Source organism: Alligator mississippiensis, chromosome 6, assembly GCF_030867095.1.
Source record: "Alligator mississippiensis isolate rAllMis1 chromosome 6, rAllMis1, whole genome shotgun sequence".
NCBI lineage: Eukaryota > Metazoa > Chordata > Crocodylia > Alligatoridae > Alligator > Alligator mississippiensis.
The window spans coordinates 93,562,680-93,588,432 of record NC_081829.1 but is presented as its reverse complement, the minus strand read 5'-3'; the positions used below and the strand labels follow the sequence as shown (position 1 = coordinate 93,588,432).

Below are 25,753 nucleotides of genomic sequence, written 5' to 3'. Positions count from 1 at the left end.
CTCAGCCCTTCCGGCCCGGCGGTTCGCCGCCGAACGCGGTCCCCCCGGAAACAGGCGCGTCTCGCGGCTTCCCCAAGGGGCGGGGCCCGGGGGCGGGTAGGAACCATTGGTGCGGGGGGGGGAGGGCACATTTGGGCGGCGCACAACGCGGAAGCGGCTTCCCGGCGCCGCGGAGACACTCGGGGTCCGTGGGTCGGGTCCCGCCGCCGCTGCCACCACCGCCGTCGCCATGTCCTCCGACTTCGAGGGCTACGAGCAAGACTTCGCCGTGCTGACGGCCGAGATCACGGGCCGCATCGGGAAGGTGCCCAAGCTGCTGGGGGGTGAGTGCTGCGGGGGGCCCAGGCCTTGAAGTCCGCGGGCACCCCGTCAGCAGAGCAGAGGCCGTGTCGCAGCGGGGCCCCGGGTGAACACCGCCCCGAAAAAGTATTTGGGAGGGTTTTTCGGTGCCCAAATCCGGGCAGAGCGCAGGACTCCTCCACAGCCGGCGTGTGGCGTGAGCTCCCCGCTGAGGTGGTGCCGTCGCCTACCCTGGAGGTGTTCAAGGGGAGACCGCGGCACTGATGTCTGCGCAGTTGGATGGGTAAAAAGTTGGCTGACGGGGTGGTGGGCGGGTTGTACTCACCCTGGCGCGATGTGAGCAGTGAGGTGCCCCAGGCCTTGGTCCTCGGGCCCACGCTGTTTAACGTCTTCATCAGCGACTTGGACGAGGGGGTGGAAAGCACGCTGTTTAAGTTTGCTGATGACACTAAGATGTGGGGCGAAGTGGACACGCTTGAAGGGAGAGAGAGGCTGCGATTAGATTTAGGCAGACTACAAAAGTGGGCAGATGAGACTAGGATGGGGTTTGACACAGACAAATGCAGGGTGCTGCACCTGGGGAGAAGGCATCCACAGCACACACACAGGCCGGGGAGTTCCCCTCTTGAAAGCGCAGAGGTGGAAAGGGATCTCGGAGTCATTATTGACTCCAAGATGAACATGAGCTGCCAATGCCAGACCGCAGCCAGCAAGGCCAGCCATACCTTGTCATGCATCCAAAGGTGCATCTCAAGCCGGTCCAGAGAGGTGATACTCCCCCTCTATGCGACTTTGGTCAGGCCACCGTTGGAGTACTGCATCCAGTACTGGGCACCACACTTCAGGAGGGATGTGGACAGCATTGAGAGGGTCCGGAGGAGGCCACCCACTTGGTGAGAGGGCAGCAGGACGAGAGACTGAGGGACCTCAACCTGTTCAGCCTCAGCAAGAGGAGGCTGAGGGGGGACCTGGTGGCTGCCTACAAGCTCCACAGGGGGGATCAACAGCAAATAGGCAGAGCTCTTTTCTCCCCAGCACCACCTGGGGTGACGAGGAACAATGGTCATAAGCTGATGGAGAATAGGTTTAGGTTAGAGATCAGAAGGCAATATTTTATAGTTAGGGTGGCCAAAATCTGGAACCAACTTCCCAGGGAAGTGGTCCTCGCCCCTACCTTGGGCAAGTTCAAGAGGAGGTTGGACGATCACCTGTCTGGGGTCTTGTGAACCCAGCATTCATTCCTGCCTGTGGCAGGGGGTCAGGCTAGATGATCTGTTCAGGTTCCTCCTGGCCCTAGCTACTATGAAACTATGAGACTGGACAGTCAGCTTGCTGGGGCCACCTAACCCTAGTTGTCATCCTGCATAGTGTGGGGGGGCTGGACCTGATGATCTACGAGGTTCCTTCCAGCCCCTAACTATCTATGAATCTACAGAGGGACTTCTTTGAGGTGACTTTGCTGGACTTTTTGAAGCACTCTTGTTTGGATTTATTGAAGGGTTCGTGGCTGGAGTCTTCTCAGGAGTCTTGTCTGCAGGTTTTTCTGGAGTCTTGTTTGCTTTCTTAAAGAAAGTGTCCAAGGACGTTTGGACAGATGTTCTCCAGGGAGATGGGTGACACAGCGAACTTGTTCGCTGGCACGACATCGGATCAAGTGTCTTGAAGTCGAAACTGACGTCAGAAAGTTGAAACAGGGTGTCGATGCAAGTGCGAAACGTTGTAGCTTGAAACATTGTAAGTTGAGGACTGCCTGTATACCACTTCTTTGTTGGACGCTGTTGTAACCGATGCTGAAATGCTGGGTCCAGTTCTGGTAGTCAGTTCAAGACAGATGTTGGTAAATCGGTATGGGGTCAGATGGTTAAAGGACTGGAAAGCATACCCTGTGGTGCTAGACTTGGGTTGCTTAACAGGGCTTCCCTGCTGCTGGATTTAAAGAGAAGGGTAAGAAACGACTTGATCGTGGTCTGTTTGTAGGGATGAGAAATATGATGGTAAATGTCTATTTGGCGTTGCGGACAAAGCTATAGCAAGTTCCAAAGACTGAAAGTCAAAGTTAGCCTAATAAATAAGTCTCCGGGGAGAGAAGGGTATTTATTGAAACAGTTTATTAAGGGATGGAGGGGATTCTTCAATACAGACTTTAATGGGTCTTCATGTTCAAAACTTCAAATCCAGATTTGATATTTTTTTAAAGAGAGAAGTTCTCTTTTAGAGAGGAATTAGTTCAGGGATGCCTTATGGCAGTGTTTTTCCACCTGTGGGTCATGGCCCAAAACTGGGTTGCAAGAATATATGAAATATGTTCAATATATTCAATATAATTCATATATGTGAAAGGATCACGAACAAACTTGAAAAATGGATTCTCCTTTAAAGGAGGAAAACATGGGAAGCTGTGGCTTTTCCCTTGCAGGATGATAGAGTCCCAGCCTGCAAGGGGATCCCTGGGGCCTCTTCTGCCCCACACACACTCCCTCCCTGCCCCATACACTGCAGGAGCGGGGCCTGGCAGAGGGCCGGGAGCGAGGGGCATTGGGTCAGGACTGGCCACTGATGTTTACAGATGGGTCCTGGTACAAAAAAAGGTTGAGAACCACTGTCTTATTGTGAAAGGGGTCAAACTAAACACCTTTCCTTTTATAGTGGGTGGTCTGGTATTATACGTTTTAAGGGTTGTGAAAGTGAGTAGAAACTGAATCTTTTGAAATTAAAATGTCCATGTTCCAGAACTTGAAAACTTCCATTGCTTTAACAGGATACAATTCCTAATTGCTACTGAGTGGGTGGATTTTCATAGCACTGCATTAAAAGCTATTCTCTTTTCTTTGCTTGAGGGAGCTTTCAGAAGTAAAGATGAGGTTGGTAGCAAATGTTGAAATATTGACAATAGTGTAATATTGCTGCAGAACTGAATTCATTACACAGTGATGCTACACAACACAGTTAAGTTCTGTGGCTGATGAGTGATTTTGGGGGATTTGTAATCATCACAGAAGAATGGACAGGGTTTCCCTGTGTGTCTTCAATGGGGGCTTGATAGCATGGCCTACATTTTAAATGGGGTTAGAGACGAAGTATGAATCTCCAAAAGCTGCTGTTCTGATTAAGGCATGCTTATGGTTGATGCTTTGGAGATACTTCCTTTGTTGCTGCTTCTTGCTTCACAGACTTCATAAATGAAGTCTAGTCTATGGGTCTGTGTCTAGGGTCACCGACCCTAACATCTATGAATCTATGAATGGAGAGCTTCAGCCCTCTGGGCTGTAAAATTGACTCCTTTAATCACCTTAAGTTGACATGTGACCATTAAAGCAGACAGAAAATTCTAGATGGCATTGGCACCTTTCAGCTGGAAAATGATAAGAATGAGACAATTAATTTAAAGGTATACAATTCCCCTTTTCTCTCACTGGAAATGTTTACAGGATCCCTGTTTCTCCCCCACCTAGGGTTCCAGGTGGTTCTTACGGCGGTGACAGGGATGCCCCAAGTAAGATCCTGATTGAAGGTGGCATGCCCTGCCAGGGTTTTCGGTAGCAGTGATTGCCCTCTCTCCTCCTCTTGAAGCAGCAGAGGAGAGGGTGTATGCCGAAATGACACTAGTACAGAGGCGGGCAGTTATTTTGGCTGGAGGGCCACTTAATGAGTTTTGATGTCCTCTCAAGGGCCACACTTATCTCTTTCCCCCTTCTCCCCACCCCCACACCCCCTGGAGCTGCAGCACGCCCTGATCCCAACCCCTCCTGGAACCTGTTGGCTGCGTCTGCAACTTATGCCAGCGCCTGCCTGGCATGTCGGAAGCAGTCCTGGGCGGATGCCAGTGTCAGTTGTGGAAGCAGCTGGCAGCTTTGGGTGGGGTTCGGGGCGTCCCCACCCCACCTGGAGCTGCAGCACGCTCCGATCCCAACCCCTCCTGGTACCTGCTGGCTGTGTCTGCAGCTTATGCCAGCACCTGCCGGGCATGCTGGAAGCAGTTCTGGGCGGACACCAGTGTCAGTTGCGGAAGCAGCTGGCAGCTTTGGGTGGGGTTCGGGGCGTCCCCACCCCACCTGGAGCTGCAGCACACCCTGATCCTCACTTGGCCTGAAACCTGCTGGCCATAGCCACACCTTATACCAGCACCCACTTGGCACCAGCCTCAGCTGTGGACGCAGCTGGCAGGTTCCAGGTTGGAATCGGGGTGTCCGCCTGGGTCTACAGTTGATGCCCCCGCACCAGCACTGGGTGGAAGCAGTCCCACTTGCCTGACCAGCGCGGCAGAGAGAGCCCCACCTGCGGCCAGAGTCGGAGCTGCCAGCTGCCTGCAGGCTGGATCCCATGAGTTTGTGGCAGCCCACCTGCGGGCCGGATACAATCATTTGGGAGGCTGGGTTTGGCCCACAGACTATATTTTGCCCATCCCGCACTTGTATATGACAGATCCCCTGAATGCTTGGTTTGCTTGGTTTTCTCTAGGAGATAGACTTGTACTAAGCTTCATGTTGAACAGAATAGGAAAGCTTGTTGGGAACTTTTTTCAGCTCGAGTATTTGGTGAATGTAGGGGCCTGACACCACTGCTGATTTCATAGGGGTGACACCACAAACAATCATATTGTGGCTCAGCAGGAGCTTGAACAAAGGCTCTGGTATTTCACAAGCAATGAGGAGGAAAACAATAACCCTCATGAAGAAGTTGTTTCTTCTGTTAAGAAAAATATATGGGAAAATCCCAGAAATTCTCCTAAATTGGGAAATAGGTATTTAGGGCTTGACAGTGTTGGCTTTATTTGTTCTGTTTATTCCTTGATGGAAGCTGCCAGTCTTCGGGTTTGAATAACAATAATATGATTACCGGTTTTGATTGTTAGCCGATGTGCCCTTTTAAAAAACAGTGCTTATATCCTTTTCCAGAGCTCTAGCTTTAGGTGATAAGAGTGGTGCATATAAACAACACCTTTCTTTGCTCTGGATCCCAAGACAGTGTTGAAGTGCATAACCTTAGGACTGAAAAGGGCTATACACTTACCCAAACATAATGTAAGCAATGCTCATTAAGTACATTAGAGCACTGATGGGATTCCCTCATTTTCAGGGCTTGTAATAGCTGCTCCGAAATGGCTAGTAGGTACGGTCCCATGAACAGATTGAAGGATAAAAGGGGTCCTGGAGGGCTCACACTTTTTAAATGGGATAGAATTGGACCCACAACAAGAAGGTATTCTGACATGGTGGGAAACATAAGAGAAATGGCAGGTGACACAAAGAGCTTCTTAAATGCCTCGGAGTCAAATGGAAAAATTACAGGCAGTGCTAGGAGTGGTGAATCACTAAGGAGCATGCCAAGAAATAACAAGACATTGCAGGGAGAAAGTCAAGAAAGCAAAGGTAAAAAATGAGTTGGTAAGGGAAGCCAGTGACAAGGGGAAGGGGTCCTATAAATGTGTTGGACAGGGGAAGGGGCAGAGAAGACCAAGGAAACTGTGGGTCCGCTGCTTAAAAGCCAGGGTGAGCTATTAACAGAACCCACAAAGGAGGCAGAGCTGCTTAATGTCTACATTGCTTTGGTCTTCACAGAAAAAATATGTTGCAACCAGACAGCTAATAAAAATAATGTAGAAAAAGAAGGGGAAAGGCTGAGGATTATGATAATTAAAGAGCATGGCAGAGAGCTTTTGATGAACCTGAATGAATTTAAGTTGGCAGGGTGTGATGAAAATCATCCCAGGATGCTGAAAGGAATGGCTGATGGTATCCCAGAACCATTGGCAATAATATTTACAAAATCACAGAAGATGGGTGAGATTCCAGAGGCCTGGAAAAGGTTTAGTGTAAAGTCAGCCTTAAAAAAAATTAGGTGGGAAGGGAGGTGGAGGGGTGAGAGGGACCCAGAGAATTATAGACGGGTCAGGCCGACTTCAATACCTGGGAAATTACTGGAGCAAAAGAAAACATCTAGAAGGTAAAAAGCTGATCCCTGGAAGCCAACATAAATTTGTTAGGAATAAATCATGCTAACCCAACTTGATCTATTTGACAAAATAATTAGCTGGATGGATGAAGGGAACGCAGTGGACGTAGTACACATGGGATTTAGATAGATATATTCTTGATATAGTTCTGCCTGACATTGTCCTAAGCAAACTGGAAAATTGTGGGCTAGACACAAGGTGGATACATACTTGACTCAATTATTGGTTTGGTTTATTGAACATGTTTATTAATGTTTTGCATGGTGGAATTTGGAGCTCCCCAGTCAAGCTTGTAGATAATGCTGTGGCAGGGCGCTTGAGGTGCCGGGCACTTGAAGAGGTCAGGCAGCCTACTGAGCCACGGCAGGTGGGGGTCAGGGCTAATTGCGGAGCCAGGTGTCCCAGGGGTCCAGCAGGTAAGGTTAGGCCTGATCCAGGGAGTTGCCTGATTGGAGGAGGGCTGGGTTTAAACATGGGATAAGCCCAGACCCTGAGAGTAGGGCTGGCAGTAACATCTTGGAAGCTGGTGAAGGAACATCACCCAGCAGGAAGGCTGCAGTTCCTGAATGCTAGCAAGGAGAATGACAACTGGAGGTTTGGATAGAAACTAAGGGGATGGAAGAGCTTCCTGGAGGACCTGGTGTGGGGACCCAGAGCCCTGAGAAGGGGGCTGAGTGCACAGGTGCCTGTTGAGAGCCTGGATGAACCCAGAGAGAGAGGGACTGAGGTCACAGGGGCCTAGTAAGAGGCCAGACCAAGCCCTGGGCTGAGAGTCTGTGAGCCTATTGAGGGGCCAGGTGAACCCTGAGAGGGGTCAAGTGTTGGAGAGACCTAACGAAGGGTCTGGGTGAGGCCAGTGAGTGGGACAGAGTAGCGGGGGAGCTATTCAGAGGCCTGGATGAGCCCAGAGAAGGAAGGGGCTGTGTTAGAGAAGACCTGCTATAAGTGGAGAACTAAAAGGGTCCAGGATGAGGGACCAAGAGGGGTTAGCAGCCCTGGGAGGGAGACCGAGGGGTCTGGTAGCCCAGGGAGTGGTTTTGTGATACTGAGAGGTCTGAGGGGCCGGAGGAGAGACTGAGGGGTCTGGCAACCCAAGTGGAGCTCAGAGGGAGACCGCACAGGGACTGTACAGAAAGCAGAGTGGGGCTGAGAGAGGCCGAGGGGTCAGATGGCCGTGATGGGGCTTCATGAGCAATTGATAGAATATCTATAAGGATGCCGTCTGTGAGGCATGGGGCATGGTGCAGGGAAGGTATGGAGCCATGCAGTTGGCCCATAAGGCCAGGACCACAATCCGGCTGGTCACTGTAATAAGACCAGGGCAGCTTCCCACACTGTATAACAACTAACATCGAAGCGTGGAGAGTGAGAGCTGGGCAGGCTGCCCATAGAGCAGGGGATCTCAAATTTTGGGGGGGTTACCCTGCAACAGACACAAAACTGGGAAGGGGGTGTAAACCCTTTGGAGGATGGGATCAGGCTTCAAAAAGATCTTGATAGGTTGGAGAGCTGGGCCTCAAACAACAGAATGAAGTTCAGCACTGGCGAATGGAAGGTGCTCCAACTAGGGAAGAATAACCAAATTCACAAATACAGAACGGGAGATACCTGGCTGGGCAGTAGCATTGCTGAGACTGGTTTTGGAGGCTTGCATGTATTACAGCCTCAGTTTGAGGCAGGAATGTGATGCAACTGGAAAAAACAGCAAATATAATTATGGGCTGCATCAACAGGAATAGTGTGATAGTACTACCGATCTCGGCACTGGTTACGCCTCAGAGTGCCATGTCCCATTCTGGGCTCCACATTTTAAGATGGACGTTGAAAAGCTGGAGAGGGTCCAGATGTGGGTAAGCAAAATGCTAAGGGGGGTGGAAGGAAAGTTGTATGAGGAAAGGATGAGAGAGCTAGGTACCTTGAAGAAAAGGAGGTTAAGGATATAATAACAGTTCTCAAATGTTTGAAAGGTTGCCATCAAGAAGAGGGAGAATAACATCTGAGCAGATTAAATAAGATTTCAAGAAAAACTTCTTTACTCTCAGAGCAGTGAGACATTGGGATAAGCTGCCCGGGGAAACTGTACCATTTCTTTTATGGCAGGCTTTCAAGAGGAGGCTATGCAAGCGTTTGATAGAAACAGTTCAGGAGTAGCATGCCTGCGTTCATACAGGGCGTTGGACCAGTGAATCTTTGAGGTCCTTTACGACTGTCTGATTTTGTGAATCTCTGGCTTTTAGAATCCCCCAAAATGAGACGAGTTATTCAGCGGCAGGTCTGCTAATACCACAGTCCTGGCCATGCCATAAGCAATGCTAATGAAGGTTAGGCCTGCTTCCCTTTCGTGCTTTCTGGCACAATTAAAGCAAGTGCAATTAAGTTACAAAGTAGGCCGATGCAGTTCCTGTTGTTATGCAGTTCACCAAAACATGGGTAAGTTAGTGTTTATGGTATGGCTGAAGGATGTCCTATTCTTAAGCAGTTTAAGTAGTTTACTAGTAGGCAGAAACCTGGAGTCTGTTACCATGTAAGCCAGTGGTTCCCACCCTTTTTAGACTGCGGACCAGCAAACCGCGGACTGGAAGTGACCGCGGACCAGCAAGCTGTGGACTAGCATGCTGCAGATGGGAAGTGACCAGCGTACTGCGGACCAGCAGCCGACACTTCTTTATTTTTGGTATAAAATGACATGCTGCTGGTCTGGCAGCCGACCCTCCTGTGGACCAGCAGGCAGCCCTTTGCGGCCCGGTACTGGGAACCTCTGATGTAAGCAATGGGGAACACAATGGGTGCGCTAGGCACTTACATGAGTTATGCACGTCTCTGGTACGTATATAAGTGGAGTGCACCATTCTTGCTTATTCTTTGGCATGCCACAGGCTCCTGGCACATGTTACATTTAAGATGTAATTAACCAGTTAATTGCATCTTAAGTTGTTGCCTGGTCACACGTTAATACAATTAATGACATGATAAAACAAAGAATAAACCATGAAGTTATTACAGAAAAAATGTATAACAGCTTTTTGGTGGGTTCCTATCATGCCGTCAAGCATACCCTGCTACTTGCTGGTGCAGGGGGATCATGATCCTGGGCTTCCCCTGCACTGGCAATAAAGTGTGATTGAGTCTGACGATGGATCTCACAATCGCACCTCTTGCCACGTGTATTTGGCATTTCAGGAAGCACAATTGTGGGGATCTCTCATCAGGTACCATTGCACCTTCTCTTGTGCGTCTGCTAGGGGCCACGTACTATGAGAGAAGCAAAGTCATTCAGCCTCTGCTTCTGGGGGGTATGTGGCTAATAAAAGCAGGAAGTACTTGCTTTCTTCATATGTTGTTGGATGAATTATGTTTCAGGACTTGCAAAATCCAAGTACAGGCTGGTAGCTATGGGGAGTAGTAATCATTCATCTTTGGCAGGATTCAGCTGTGTGTGTTGCTTTTTTAAATCAAAGCTGTTGAGCTTGTGCAGGAAATCTCCTGTGTGTGAATCAGTGCTGCGTTGTTTTCCTGACCTTACAGTCAGGCAGCTCTGTTTTTATCTGTGTTTTATGGGGCTAGATGCAATATAAAAACCTCAGAGGGCAAAATAAGATGGGAGTAAAATGTTGTACGAGCTAATTTGTCTTGTTAACAACTCTGACCAACTTTTGGAAATAGTTTTTTAATATGCTTTTTTAAAAAATGTTTTCCCCAGATTTAAAATTATAATTTTAAAATGACTGTTTCCTATTCTGCCAATTTAAACCACTGAAATTATATCAGCAGGTCACTCTGTTTCTCTGCTTGTTGCCTGATGCTATAAAATTGCAACTTCTGCTTCAAATTAAGATAATCTTAGGGGAAATAACTACTGTGTACTCTCCTAAATTAGTGATAAAGGTTTAAGGGTCTTAGCAAACTAACTATAAAACTTTTCAGTGGTCAGGATTTTTATTTGATAATGGTATTTTTCAAATTCTGCAGTAAGCTATTTGATGAAAGCCACCTGCTAACAAGAAGTTACAACTGTGGCTGTAATGTAGTGCTCATGGATTTTTGTCTCATTGTTAACTTGTCTTGACTTCCATAATTTATTAATTAGGGGCATCCCCAGTCAGTCTGACTTATTTTGCCATCATTTGCTGTTTCAATATATATATATAAATATATATAAATAGGCATGTGATGACAGTTTTGACTGTTTGTGAGCTACCGATGTGTTTCTTTGACACACTTCTGCTGTCCTACCACCATCTTTGTCTCAATCTAAAAAAAAAAATCTCAACTGCTTTCTCCGTGCTAACTGAGCCCCACAGTTCTGGCCAGTGAACCCAATCCTATCGGCTCTCGTGCTGGTGGGCCCTCTGTAATCTGTGGTCCTAAGTACCTTTAGATGAAGGCAACTAAAATGCCACATCTAAGTACCTTTTCCTGGTGTATTCTTTATGGGGGGCTTGCCTACAATGCAGCTGAATCAGTGCACGTGCTTTATCTTTATTTGTCTGTCCATTCCATAGCTCACTAACTTTATTTTTATGTTGTACAGTTATAAAGCCAGAACTTCAAACATACTACGTGAAGTTGCACATCATGTTGCAGTGTAGTGGCTGACCCTCTCGCAGAATAATGGATTTATTAGTACTGTACTGCCAGTAAGAGGAATCCCTTCCTTAGCTCCTGCAGCACAAGTTCTTAATCCTTTTCTTGAAGGACCTGGGCTCTAGTGCTAGCTCAGAGATGCATATGTACATGAAAGAGAGCTCTGTAGCTTTTAGCGCATATGGTCATGCACTTATTTTTCCAAGAGTTTAGGTTATGTCCAGCGACTTTTCTCATTTGACATAAACGTGTGCCTTTCCATGTCTCTGCACATATTCTGGTGAAGCGAAAGATGGCATTGATAACAATTGTAAATGTTTGCCTCTCACCACCTCTGCTCATGAGATGGAACCGTCTGCATAACTTGCCATCTCAGATTTTTAAGGAATAGATATTGTGGGTGTCGTAGCTTGTGCTAATTTTCATACAAAACCAGTTCCTTATCTGAAATTCAGAACAAATATGCATTTAGTTTGAAAATGGTGCAAATGACTTCTCTTTCTTTAGAGGCAAGTGCAAAATTAGTTATCTTCGTTACTCTGTTTTAGATGAGAAGAAGCAGCTGATTGCAAATGTGGAGAAACAGCTGGAAGAGGCAAGAGAGCTGGTATGTCACAGAATTTCCCCTGTATTTTATGCCAATTCCTCTAGAAGAGATAAATGAAAGTACCATTAATGAACAATTTAACATATATTCAGTAATGCTCTGCAAACAGCCATGCAGATCTTATAGATTATGAAACACAAGCAGGAAATATTTATCGAACTTTCTGATCATAAGACCGGTAGACTGCAACAGGCTTTGAGGTGTATTTTTACCATTCTTTCTGCAGAAACCTAAAAACAATCCTTGCACAATTTTAGTACCATTTCTGTGGAAGATCTTCACAAGCTGTAATTAAATTAAGTTACTGAATACCCTTGTGGAATATAAGTATTCTCTTCCATGTAAAAGATGTGGAAACTAAGGCATTTAATTGTAGAATGAGTTGCCTGCAGTCGCGCACAGGCTGGGTGGTAGCATTAGATGCTGATCCTGGAAGAACGTTGCTCAGAGCAAAGAGATCCCACTGTTCAACCAGCAGTTTTACCTCTTTATTACTTTCTTATTTTCAACAGCCATATTTCTTATGATGACAGATCATTTAAGAGTAAGAATGAAATGCACAAATACTACAGTATGAAGTAAAAAAGGCAGCATCTATCCAGATGTATTCGGAATATGCACAGGATTTCAGATCTATGCATTCAAGCAAGTAGCCTGTCATATTTTCCCTTCAGGAAATTATGCAAGGTGGGGAACTTTCTACTTCATTAGGGTGGATTTAGAAAATACCTTTTGGAATTAAATTCTGAGATTCGTGGATGGAAGGTGCCAGAGTGCAAATTGTTCTTCTCGTAGTTGGTAAACTGCGATCAAAGCGTGGAATGGGATCTCAGCCTTCAAGCCCTGAAACTTTCTCCTGTAGCATGATGAGATAACTTTCATTTGTGGACTTTGTCTGGGAGGCACAGGGCATATCAACAGATGTACGTGTCTTTTATTGCACATGCATTATGCTGGTAACCACCAGGTTTGGCTGATTACGTGCAATTTTGCAGTGTCATTCTGTAGTGTGGTTCTTGCTGATCTCCGTGGAAGGCCAGCGCTTTCATTCAGTGCAGAATTTGGTCCTATATGCTAAAAATTCTTGAGCTAGTGCAAAGTCAGAGCAGCTCCTTGTTGATCGAGCAAGTTCCCTCCTTTCTCATTTTCTCCAGTATGCTCGCTTAAACTTCTCTGTTGAATCCTATTATTCTGTGGAAGAACCTTTCTGAATGATAAAATATAAGCACATGTGTTTTTACAAATTCTGAGAGCATCAGCTTTTTCTAGTTCCTGTTGGTTCAAGGAACCGTGGTTTAAGGAGCCATAGAATAGTTCAATAGGAATTGAACCTGTGGCCAAGGAGAGAACGAGAGGCAAAGTATAGTTCCCGCTGAAGTTGGATGTTCCCATGAAGTGAACATTGCAGTGGATTCTGACTCCCAAGTTTAGCAAATTGCTGCCAGGAGAGCTACACCACCGCAGTGGAGTCAAGCTGTTGGTGCTGCCCTGCAGCCAACATAAGATAAGTGTCAAACACTCCCATGCCTTCTGCTTGTATCAGCTGGTTACGAATAAGGGCACCAAACTGGAAGCCAGGAAACTTGGGTTCTTTGCCCCAGGCTTTCTGTGTGACCATCTTCAAGCTTCCTAATCTCTCCTGGCATCCTCATTTGGAAACAGGGAGATTATTATTCCCCTGCCTCACAAGGGTGTTCTGAAGATAAATTAATGATTGGAGGATGCTTTGATACTCTAACTGTTGGAGCAGTGCAAGGATGTAGACTGACATTCTTTCTTCCCTTCACTGCTGCCACTTGACAAAGAAGGCATTCAGTGATGCAGGGAAACATTATGGGTTTCTTGGTGAGAAATATGTCAAATACTGGCTTTGTGTTCAAAGTAATTCTCTATTATTGGGAGGGTTGGAATGAGCAGGAATTGACTTAATGGCTCATTATTTTTCTTCTTATGTCATAATAAATACAAATTTGGATGACCTTTCTTAAGATTAAAAAGAGAGTCCTGCTTGAACATTTTCACCCTAATGATGATGATCTTCATTTCATGTATTTCCATTTTCTTTTATGCTTTTGGGTTTTAGATCTCGTTGCTAACGCTACTAGACAGGTGCTTAACACAATTATTGGTTTTAAGCAATTATCTAACATGTTAGTGATTAATGTCAAGGCTTAGGTTTAAAAATTAATTTGAATAAAAACTACTACTAACAGAACTGACTAAAAGGGTCTCCTTTTAAACTAAGGGCAGTAATAAGAAACAAAAGAAACCCTTGTTCTAAATCACTATCATTTTTAGTTTTGATGCACAGATTTGCTCAGTTGTAGTCTAGGTTTGAGGCACCGTCACACTTCCCCATTTAATTCACTTCATCTTGTTTCTTCTATGGTAGTAGGTTTGATTGGCAGCACACAGATGAGTTAGTTATTCAGTCAATTGACATTAGGCATCCTAAATTGGTTTTTGGATATATAACATCTTTCAGCCTTCTAGATGGTCCTATGAAGAATTAGACCTCAAGAAAAATGTTCTGATCCTAGCATCTCCTCTAGTAATATCCAAATGCTATTTGGGTGGTGTACGTGCTTTCAGAGAGAGAAATGTTGTCAGATTTTTGACAAGTAAGTGTCTTAATATCTAAGCGCAAGTTGCCTTTCTGCAGCGCAAACGCAGAACGTGTGTAGGAGTCCTGTGTATTTTGGTCCTGGAGGGGAAAAAAAGTGGGACACACGATAGGTGATGTCACAAAGGGCGCGTCTTTGACTCTGCCAAAGTAAAGTCTCTAAGTGTTTGTTGGATGGATGGGTTTTAGACTTTGGTTATAGACACATCTTTTTTAAAATATGTAGCATTTTCACAATGGGTCTTTAGAAACTTTAAATATTGCAGTTCACAGACATTATATAGAATGATGGAAATGGTTGATTTTTTTTCTTCATAAATGGGTGGTTTTGTTTTTGGGTTTTTTTGTATGTCGGTGCAGATACAAGGGAGACCTGAATCTCTTCTGGAACCTTTTAGTTACGGACAAGACATTTCACCTTTTTGCATAGGGAACCTTTTGTTTCTCTCCTGACAAATGGATTGTGTTGGCTACATGTTTCTGTGTTACAGAATAAATGTCAGAAAGGAATGATCTGCTGATCATGACAATTTGAAATGAAAAGGATAGTGAGGGACCTGAGCAGGAATTCATGCATTAATGAGTACAAAATATTTGATGTGGATCATCACAGAGGATGCTAAATGGGTTTCTTTTGGATGACTGTCTGGAAGAACTTGAGCATTACCCATCTTCTCTTACAAGAACTTGGGAGGATGTTAGTGGGATACCAATTGGATTTGACTGTTTTTAGTATTCCACCAATAATCCTAAAAACCTTTGTTGAACTATACTGCAGGGGTTCCAACATCCTTTTTAGTCCATACTCCAACATGGGGAAAACCACTTGTAAGAAGAGGAAGCAATTCAGGATTCTTGATTGTATTAATTTTTATCTAAGCAGTTGCAAATAACCAAAAAAGAGCAGATTGCCCTGCACCCAACATTGTTCATGCATTTTTTGACATTGTTTGACACTCAGGTGTTGTTACCTCTGAAACATTCATGGCTGTTTGAATATTGGGGTGCCACCTCCTGCAAACTGCAGTCACAAGAAGGCAACAGGATCACATACTTGATCTGATCTGCACTTCCATCCAGGGGGATGCTTGTTATATAGGAGACGGGCACACACATACCAGAATGCATTATTACATATCGTATGCTGCTATTTGTTATATGTTTGATTATTATAAGTTATCTTATTAGATTCTAATATTAAAATCATGATGAAAATTCAGGGGGAGAATGTTTTGATACTAGATATACTGATGTTTGTGCTTTTTTTTTTTTTTTAACCTATAAACTTGGTAACTGTGTCCTCCATGGGTCATTTAATTCCTTCCCCAGAAATTCTTATATTTATTCCTGTGCCTTTTCAGTGTATGCTAAATTCTTTCTTAAGAGACACTGAACTACCTAGCAGTATGAGAGAAACAAGGGTATATTGGCCCATTTTACTAACTGTGCCCTTTATTGTTCTTTTATAGACTTTTTTTTTTAATCTAAAAATATAATCATAGCTTATAGGTTAAAATTTGTGGCAGAAATGGAGAGACTTGTTTTCTATTGTATTGCCATATTTTATCACATATAACACAACCTGGGGTATAATTCGCACCTTTGTTTTGAGAGAAGGAAGAGGGGAAAAAAAAATTCTTTGTAGTAAGTCGCTGAGGAGGAGAGGTAGGGAGCCAAGCCTGGTCATTGTTCTGCTCCATGTGAGCTGTATGCAGACTTTACTTTCAGATTTGTTCATAACCAGCAGAACCTGCTTTTGCCCTATTTATTTCATATGCTGCACACTGCAGTTTTGAGCTGATGGTTTGGGTGGAATAATGTGTGTTTTATGTAAGGGAATGTGGTATCTAATTTCTCAGCCTTGTTCTTAGAGGATGGACTAATTTGAAAAGGACTTAAACTAAAGAGCTATTTTCAAATCGTCTAAATCAGTAGTGCTCAGACTTCTGGCCTTGCAGCCCAGATGAGTAACATGGGGCCAGTCCTCAGGCCATATTGGGCACTGCTCGCGCAGCTGCATTTAGCGCCCACATGCCAGGTTCAGGCCTCACACCACCCTGTATGCCCGATACAGCATGCAGGGCTGTGCTATCCAGCCTGCAGGGCTCCCAATGGGCCCCAAAATTTGGTATCGGGGGAGTGGTGGCACCTCTTTCCTGCTGCCAAATTTTATGGACATATGAGGACTCCTGGGGGTCAGATCATACAACACCAAGTACCAGATTTGGCCCACAAGCCAGGGGGGTACCCCTGCTCTAAGCTTATGGTATGCTCTTGTATTCGGACATAGCAGACCACACTACTGTCACTCTGCGAATGGTTGGAAACCACAGTCTGGGACTGTTAAACTGAAAGTGTACGTCCTAGTTTAATATAATCTATTTTTTTTTTAATTTGGTTTCCATTGCATTAGGATAGAAAACTGTAACAGGGCAAGTTACTTTGCTGACCCCACACTTTCTTTTCCACAATTTACAAAAAAAAAAAGAAAGAAAAGAAAAGGTTTCCATCTTGCTCTGCTCACCTGTGACACAGAAATATGACTTTATAACTATTGCTATTTCTAATCATAAGCGGGGCAAAAGGTAATTGGCTATAGAAAAGAATCCGCTTCCTCAGCTGTAGTACCTCTGCTGCTCTGTTTTGCATGATAATCATAAATTTACCAGCCTGGGCATAAAAATATGCTTGTCTGCCCTCAGGATAGCAAGGATGATAACTATCTGGATGGAATGGAGCTTAGACTCAAAGTGCTTGTACTGTGCATATCTAAATGCACGGTGGGTATTTTCCCCTTCATCTAGCTTAGAATATTTGGCATTGACCACTGCTGGAGTGAAGGTACAGGACTGCATTGACCAGTGATTTGATCCTGCATGATAAATCCTACATTCCTCTGAAAAGCTGTTTAATTTTTTACTTAAAAAATGAGCAGTTAGAATTCTCTCATGTTCTGAAACTGCAGGCAGTAAGGGAAGGTATGGCTCTGTACTTGTAAGAGATCAATAGCTTTCCATATTTATGGAGATCAAATGGATTGAAAATAAATCAGTGCTGTACAAGCCCTTTAAACTAAGCCAACTTTGTTTTGGAAAGCATTTTGAAAAGGAACAAAATGCTATTGTGTGAAACAGCCTCGCGTAGTTTCCTGTTAAGTAATGTCATCTATAATCTGAATAGGTCACGATCGGGGTCCCCCAGGAAGTGTCAGGCCCGATCCTTTTGCCCGCAGGAGCCCAATTATTTATCCGAATACGTTCCATGAGTGTTCCAAGTCCACCGAGTAAATCAGGATATTGGGTGCCTTTACTGTGGTCTGAGGCTGAAATATCAAAGTGTAAATAAGCTTATGTATAAATGAAAAACTGCATCTCATAGAAACCTGCAACTAATAGCTTGGGATCCTAACTGAAAGGCATTTCTATTCCCATGCAATACTTCTACAGCGGAGATCAGTAGGAAGCAAGTAAATATTGTCTAGGGTGCCTGCAGCAACCATTGCAAAAAGTTCTTTTTATCTTATAAAAGTAAACTCAAGAAGTAGTTTTAAATTCAGGTAAGGATTCTTCATGGCAAAACAAGATGCTTAAACTGAGAGCCTTCTCTTAAGGAGTCTGCGTGGCTAGACCGAACTAGCACCTAGTTCAGCTGTGATTCCTGAGCCTGCAGCCACCTGCCGTTTTTAAGAAGTGATGAGCAGTCCTTGGTTTCCAATGAAATTCTGCACCTCTGAAATTCAGTGAGATGCTTTAGCATACATTTTTGGAACCCGGCTTTAGACGCGGCAAGCTCTGTCTGCTAAATGTAGCAAAGTATGTAAATATTATTGAATATAACAGCCAATGGCAGTTCTAAAAAATAATTTTAGTTTGTATTTGTAGCATGCAATGCCTTTTTTTAAATCCAAGGGTCCCCGAAGTGTCTTAAAAACATGTTAGTTTTGCAGCGTCTCTCTTCTAACTCATCTCCCTACTCTGGCACTATAGCATAAAGAAGTGGGGGAAGTGGGCAGACAGAAGTTTTGTTATTTTTTTTTATTGATGTTTGTGGATATTTTAAATTTCTCCTTAGCAAAATGCAGTTCAAGACCTCAAATAAACATTCACTTTTTTTTCCCGTTTTCAATTGCTAGCTCGAACAGATGGAGCTTGAAGTCCGAGAGATCCCGCCTCAAAGCCGAGGAATGTATAGCAGCAGAATGAGGAGCTACAAGCAAGAAATGGGAAAACTTGAAGCAGATTTTGTGAGTTCATTTATCTTAAGATGTAAGATAGAATTTAGGAGGAAAAACTTACCAGAACATAACCATGTTTTAAAGGGGAAATAGCTATATTCTCCTTCCATTACTCCTGTGTGGGGGGAATGGATGGATTTCAGGAGGGGAAGAGAGACATGATGTTCTTAATTAGTGTAATATGCCACTTCTGTATGTATTTCATTGCATTTGTGGACAAGTGGAAAACTCTTTTAGGCAAGACAACTTCCCGCTGAAAGAAGCGCATTGCTAATTCCCGGTTTGGAAGGGTGTCGTTCCAATAAAACCCTGCAGCTCTCTGGCGTCTCCCACTGAATCTGAATCCATCTTGTATTGTCAGACGCTTTCCGGGTCATGAACACTGTCAGCCTCCAAAAAATGCACCCTCTCTTACTGCACAGCATTGAGATTAACTTTGTAGGTCTACCAGTGTAAACGTACCATGTGGAGGTCGCTTAAATTTTATAAAATTTTGAATTTTGTAAAAATGAGGTGGATTATGTGAAGTGCATTATGATCAGAAACAAACTGCGCTTTTCATATGAAATGCATCTCTTGTACACTGTCACGTGCTATCTGTGACTGCTTTTCCACTGTATTTGGATCCTCCCTGGCTATTTTACAAAACGGCTTTCTGCCACTCGGGGCCAGAGTTCGTAAGATTCTCTTGCGTGGGTACTTCTTACAGCCTCAAGCCACTCTTTCTCTTGTTCCCTGTTTCAGAGTAACAGATTTGCACACAGATACAATTGCTTCTTCTAAAAGGGCTCACTGATTGCTCTGAGCATCCTGGCTGTATCCCTTCTGTGTAAGTAATGCATGTGATGTTATGAGATAAGCTCCATTGTGTTTTTCTGGTTATGAACACCAGCATCCAAGAAACTTTTTGTCAGGGGGTGAGCATCATAGACCTTCTTGGGCAGATGCCTAAAATTCTCTGTTTCTCAATGGACACTTCTTGTCCTTCTTCCTAAGAAGCCAAGATAAGGCAAATCGTGACCTCATCTTTGCAGGTGGCAGGAACGGGTGAAATTAGAACTGGGTGAGAGTGGCAGAGGGCTAGTGAAAATAGACTTGAGTCTTTTTTTATAGAAGAAGCAAATGCCTTGTGGGAAGAAAAGGAATGAGGAGTCTTGGGAATATGAGCGAAATGTCATGGGATGGGGAAAGCATATAGAGAAGCAAACAATGTAGGGAGAAGAGGAAAATAGATTAAAATGATGGAAGGAAGCAAGCAGGATATTCAAGAGGAGGAGCAAGGGAAGGAAGTGGAGGGAAGCTTGTAGAACGGGAATGAAAAAAGAAGCAGATACATCTGGGAATCTTTGAGACAACAGCTGAATGCTTCAGTAGTGGTGCAGTGCCATGCCATTATAGCTAAGTTCACAAGCATTCATATTCAGACTCCAGTTTTCAGATGCTTATGATTATGTGGCTTGCTCCGTATACCCACATGTAAACCTTTTGGAGAGCATATATAATAATGGTTCAGCTATAAATTCAAGAGGGGAAATAATGCAAGTATTTGGGCTTGGTGGTTGGTTTTTTTGTTTTGTTGTAGTTTTTGAAGGGCAGGGGTTGAGCTACTCTGATAGCTGGAGGTAGAAAGCTGCATATTGATACTGAATGGAACCTCCTCTTCTGCCTTGTAGTGAAATTATCTTGACTATGGTGTAATTTTATATGTTATAAGCAATTATCGTATAGCTTAAATGAGTGCTCCAGATAATCCTCTGGAGATTTAAGTGCTTCTTAAAGTGTGTTCATTTTTACTGGTGGGCATAAATATCTAAGAAAATCATTAGCAGTTCTGGGGCAGGATCAATTTACAGACTCTTTTTTGGAAAGTTTTGCTGTTTTCTCTGAAAGAAGCATGAGCTTCTTCTGGATTTAAACTTCATTCTCTATAAATGCAGTTGAAAATTCCCCCTTATCCTGTTGTATCTTTGGTTACTGATACATTCCTGTAAGAAAGAGGGTATGGTTACGAGCAGCTACCCATAGTCTTCTCCTAATTTCTTAGATTGTGGGTAGAAACTAGTTCTTCAGTTTAGGAATACATTTAAGAGAACTGTATTTCTTTTTAAACCTATAGGACTTTAAACCAAGACGCATCTTTCCTGATGAGTTCTGTTTCATCTTTTCAAGTGCAACACTTGTAACTGAAGATAAGATGACCTTTCTTGGTTGCTTGCTTACCTGTAGAACGGTGTGAATGCAGATTTGAAAAGGAAGTCGTTTTTAAACTGCATAGCCAAAAGCATTTCTATTAGCACATATCTAAACCTTAAAAATGAGGGCCTGCAAAATTCAATTTTATATACATTATAATGAAAATAACTGTTCTGCCAGGGTCCTTGTGTGCCTTACAGAGTCCTGAAGATAAATCCAAGCAGTTGTTGGAACCAACATTGCAGCAACCGTTCTAAAACTCAAGAAGACGACATGCCCGTTCTGGAGACTGTTAGTACCCTGTATTTGTAGAGATGAGGGCACTCGGGTTGAGTGGCAAGTCATCTTGTTCCAGGGTTGTTTTGGCCAAAATGTCAAGAAGAGAAGCTAAGCTGGAACTATGGATTTAACTTGATTTTCAATGTTACGTGGAACAGAAATAGTCACGCTTGCCAAGTCAGAAGTATATTTCGTTATGTGAATTTTTAACTTACTAACATTGTGTCCTGAGGAAAAAAAAAAAAAAAGCTTTTAAATAATGGTCTTTTCAGATCTTGATTTTTCTTTTTTCAGTAATCGACTTTCAGGCTAAATGCCAGCATGTGTTCAGTGTCATCTTAGGTTGATCTTTGTATTTTTTCCTTTCACATCCCCAGCAATAATGATTTTGTGATTAAACTAATCCTCCAGGTACTCCTAGGTATCTAGGTATGTTTGGAATTTAGAATATGCCCCTAATGATGCTTGTGCTGCTGTCTTGCACAGATAGAAAGTGTGGCCCTGTATGTAGTGCAGGAAGAAGTAGTCTCTAGCTCGTTCCCTTTTGTCTGTGTTGACCCTACAGGGCTAATAAAGTCGAGGAGCTGTAATGTAAGTTATCACGAAAACACAGACCAGACAAGTCAGGATAACACAGGTTGCTGAGGAAGGTATGGCTTTTAATAATCAAATCTCACAGCCTAAGAAATCCAGCCACTGACTATTGTCTTCTGATACCCTCTTGTTGTGTAGCACCTTACTTGGAAGGGTCCAGCTCATTTTCAAGGAAGTTTTTTTACATGTTGAATAAAGTGCTGTTCATCATAAGTATAGATATGAGATGCTGTCGCATAAAAGTGAGTATAGATAAAAATGAGTATAGGTATAAAATGCTGTCCCATAAAAATACTGCAGAATTTACACAATGTAGTAAAGGTTAATATATTAGCAATATGATTGGAAGGCAGGGAATGGCGGCACCTTAAAAACTAACACTGTAAAGACTAACTGAATGAGTTGGTCTCTGAGGTGCCACCTTGCCCTGCTGCCTTCCTGATTTCGGACTAACATACCTAACTACTTCTCTCCTAATATGATTTGGAGTAAAATGTCACGTTTTCCATACTAAATGTTAAAGCCTACAGTGGTAACATAGATAAATTTTTAGTTTTTAACGTTTTCTCTTCAAACAAAGTCCATCCTAGAGTCTGGATGAGCATGTGGGTCTGCTGCATCCAGAATGCTGTAAGAGCAAACACTTTATGTAAACTATGAGGAGCGGTGTATATTTGAACGTATTTTCAGTTCGAGTACCGTGGTGATGGCACCATCTTGTGTCCAAATATGGAGTTGCATACCGATTTTATTTTTTTTTTTCTTGCTTTGCTGAAAATCTTTCTTGACTAATGTTGTCAGATGATTTATTAAAAAGGGGCACGCCTAATTTGAAATGCAGTCAGATGCAAGCAGTTGAAGCTACTGTACCTGATTTCCAGGCCTTCTGCTAGTGTCTGTTCCCTTATAAATGCATGTGTGTTTTTATTTCTCTTCCTCATTGCTGTGAGAGACTCATCTGAAGAGTGGACAGTGACTGGCTTTGCTGTCGATCACGTGGAGTAAACTGTCAATGAAAAAAAAGATGTTTTTCTGTATTTTTTTCAGTGATTGTGATTTTTCAGTGTTACTACTTTGAAAATAAAGTGAAATGTTCTTAATTAAACACTTTTCTCCAGAAATGTTTGATCTCCCTTTTCATCAGCAATGACTTAAAAACTGGATAGCAGAGGTTGACAGATTTGCTATCTCAAGTTGGCCTTGGATATTCAGCGTGGGTTTATAAGTAAGGACATGAATATGTAACATATTTACACTTTTTGTGACTGGCATATGTACGGGGAGGATGTAAATGTACAACCTACAGCCGTGTAATAGTGTAACTTCCTTGAATATGGTGTAACACATACCTTACTTGCACAGGAATTGCAGGTAAAGTTATACCTGTGCGTTGTTACACTTGCACGTGTATGTATGTCTGCAACTTAGGCCATAGTTGCCATCTGCACCAGGCAAATGGGTCTATTACTGCTCCTTGCTACCTACTGCCAAGATACTGTAATAGCAGCCTACTGCATAGATCAGGGGTGGGCAAAATGCAGTCCGTGGGCTGAATGCGGCCCACTAGGCTATTCTATCCGACCCGTGGGGCCCCTAAAAAAAATTTAGAAAATTAATATCTGCCCCTGGCTACCCATCATGCTGCCCTCAATGGCTTTCCAAAACTCAGTAAGCGGCCATCCACCCAAAATAATTGCCCACCGCAGCATAGATACTACCTCAGCACCGCTGCTTGATAATTTGTTCTGGATTCTGGTGTAATTTACAGTATTTAAGTTATAACAGTAGGAATGGATTGTATGTCCTTGCCCTAAACCTATTCTGAGTTGTTAGTGGCCAAAGTTGTAGCTGCCTATGCATAGCTGATGCATAATTTTCATTTTATTTTATTTTTTCTAGTGTTGAGGTGCATCAGTCATGGATCACAGGTCTATTGTGCTAGACATAACCACACAAGAAATATAGTCCCTGATCCAAAAGCTCTTACAATCCTAAATATAAAACAAGAGACCACAGATGGATGCAGACTGATATGAAGAGTATAAGGATAAAATGAGAAAGTACTGATTGTTATGGTAGGCAGCAACCCCATTTTTACTAGAAAATATCTGTATCACAAGTCTGAATACTATATCACCGGCATTAAAACCAGTTGTGGTAAATGGAGCTGTCTAAACATAAGCCAAACACGAAAAAGTTCCATGCTTTACCTGGTTTACTTTTCTTCCCATAGATTAGGATTGAAACAGCACTGTTTGCTCTCCTATTTCTTGTGTTATGTACTTTTCTTTTCCCTATATAGGAAGGCCCTTAGCTTTTCAATTCAACACCTTCCACCGGCCAACTCTGAGAAGGCTGTGTGCGTGTAACTTGATAGAGTACATAGCTTTCACTAGAGGGTTTTACAGTATTGGCTGCATGTACAACGGGAAGCATTGTTCAACTTGTTGGAAAACATTCTTGATTCAGTGGCACAGTTGAGTTTATCATCCAAACGGTCCTGGGACTCTCTTCATGCAACAAATGTTGCATGTCTTTGTTGCTCAGTCCACTTCCTATTGAGCACCAAATGTGTTGCGCGTTGCCAGATATGGCTCCTAGGTGGGTTGTATTTTTGTCTAGAATAGCAAAAAGGTAGTGGACAGTGATTCACGTACAGATCTCTTCTCTGGAGGAATAGCAAATGAACAGTTGTAAATGTCAGTGGTCCCAAAACCATGCCTTTGTCTTGCAGAAATTAAAAACAAGCCCTGCTCCCATGGTTTATACTAGTTGGTGAAGAGAGTACTTCTTTTGATAATAAAAGTAATTTTTCTTGCTTATGCTTATGAAATCATTTTTACTGAATATTTTTAATATGTGAATATTCTATTAAAAATTACTATTCAATTATTTTGGCCCATGTGTTTCAGTGGTTTGTATGGATCAAACCATTGTAATATTTTGAAATGCATATATAGCTGGCTATATCTCCCCAGCCCTCCCTGTGTTACTTGTTCTGACTTTGATTCGAGTTCCTTGGTGTTGGGACTTCTGTACATGACTGTGCAGTGCCCAACAATGAGGGCCCTGACCCACGTCTGGGACTTCAGGAGCTATTATGGAGGTACGAAATAAGAAAACTAGTCCACGAAACAGGCTTTAAATAGTCCTTTGAAGTTCCCAGAGCCAAATGGTGAAGTAGGTCATTTTAAATTTCTTATGAAACCACAAGGAAAAAAAAATCTTATGGTTGTTTCCAGCACAGGAATTTTCTTAATATGGCTCCTCTCAAGTAGCTTTGTAAATATGTAAGGAGATAATACTAGGACTAGGACACTTGAGGAGGGTTATTAGCTACAATTAGCTTTGTCATATTGTTATAGGCACCCTCTGGATCCAGACAGTGCAATGCAGTCGCAGGTGGGCCAGTTGATTCTGCGTTACAGAACGCTGGTTTCCTGTAACCACTCCAGCCTCTGCTTCTAGCCTGTCCTGACTGGTAGCTGGAGGGCATTGGGTGTAATAAAAGGACCTTTTACCTTTGGATTAAGGTATTGACAGATGCATGTAGGATGACCATCCCCTTTCAAATTTCTGGTTCAGTATTAATTCATCGGTATAGCTGCAACAACGTGGTACCATGTTTTTGATTTGTTTGCAAAGTAGTTAGACCCAGCGCTGGACACAAGCATGCGTGGATGCCCGGGGCCTGGACAGAAATTAATTTTTATTATTAGTATTATTATCTGATACTAAACATTTGCCTGGGGCTGCTAGGAGTCTGGCTACATTGCTGATTAGACCAGGGATTCTCAACCAGGGTGCCATGAGATCTTAAGTGAGGCACCCTGTGGTGCTGTGGCCTCTGTGTAAGGAGGTGCATGGTGGGGAGAGGAGAGCATTCACCTGGCTCCTGCCCCAGCCATTCCAGCAGTGCCTGTGGTTGCTTTTCTGGGGACCACTGCTGCTGCTGCCCCCTCCTTTTCTACCCTGCCAGTGCTCCCAGCACCATGCTGTGCTCTGAGCAGGCGGGCAGACACATAGATGGAGCTGCACTTTTCAGTCTGGCTCATCCTCCAGTCCTCCCATACTCCTGTGGCTGGACGGAGGGGACATAGGGGTGGTTGTAAGCATGTGAGACCCTGCAGGACAGCCTCAGTAATGGGGTCTGCCTTTGCCCTTGAAGTGCACAGAGTAAGAGTGGGGAGCAGGCAAACAGTGGAAAGAGCAGGGCACGACAGGCTGAAATCCTGCCCCTGCTACCCATAAGTAGTACCAGCTAAGTTAGTGGTTTTAAATTTTTTTTCAAGCCTCAAGCCCCCGCTTGCATAACTTTTCTGAATTTAGATTCTAGCTCAGTAGTTGTTTTTGGGGTTGTTTTTTTTTCAACTGGGGAGCTGTGAA

At 43.6% G+C, this 25,753-nt stretch overlaps 1 protein-coding gene across 3 annotated transcripts in view; it reads left to right on the top strand.

Moving 5' to 3' along the window:
* Positions 1-132: 132 nt before the first annotated feature.
* VTI1A (vesicle transport through interaction with t-SNAREs 1A) overlaps positions 133-25,753 on the top strand; it is a 352,105-nt gene continuing 326,484 nt past the window's right edge. Inside the window, exons 1-3 of one of the 3 annotated variants that reach the window (XM_019485971.2) lie at positions 133-323; positions 11,386-11,444; positions 18,200-18,310. In XM_019485971.2, the coding sequence (XP_019341516.1) occupies positions 230-323; positions 11,386-11,444; positions 18,200-18,310 (264 nt within the window). In that variant the 5' untranslated portion in view covers positions 133-229. The remainder of the gene's footprint in view (positions 324-11,385; positions 11,445-18,199; positions 18,311-25,753) is intronic. The other 2 variants (XM_019485972.2, XM_006277966.4) reach the window with 2 other exon arrangements.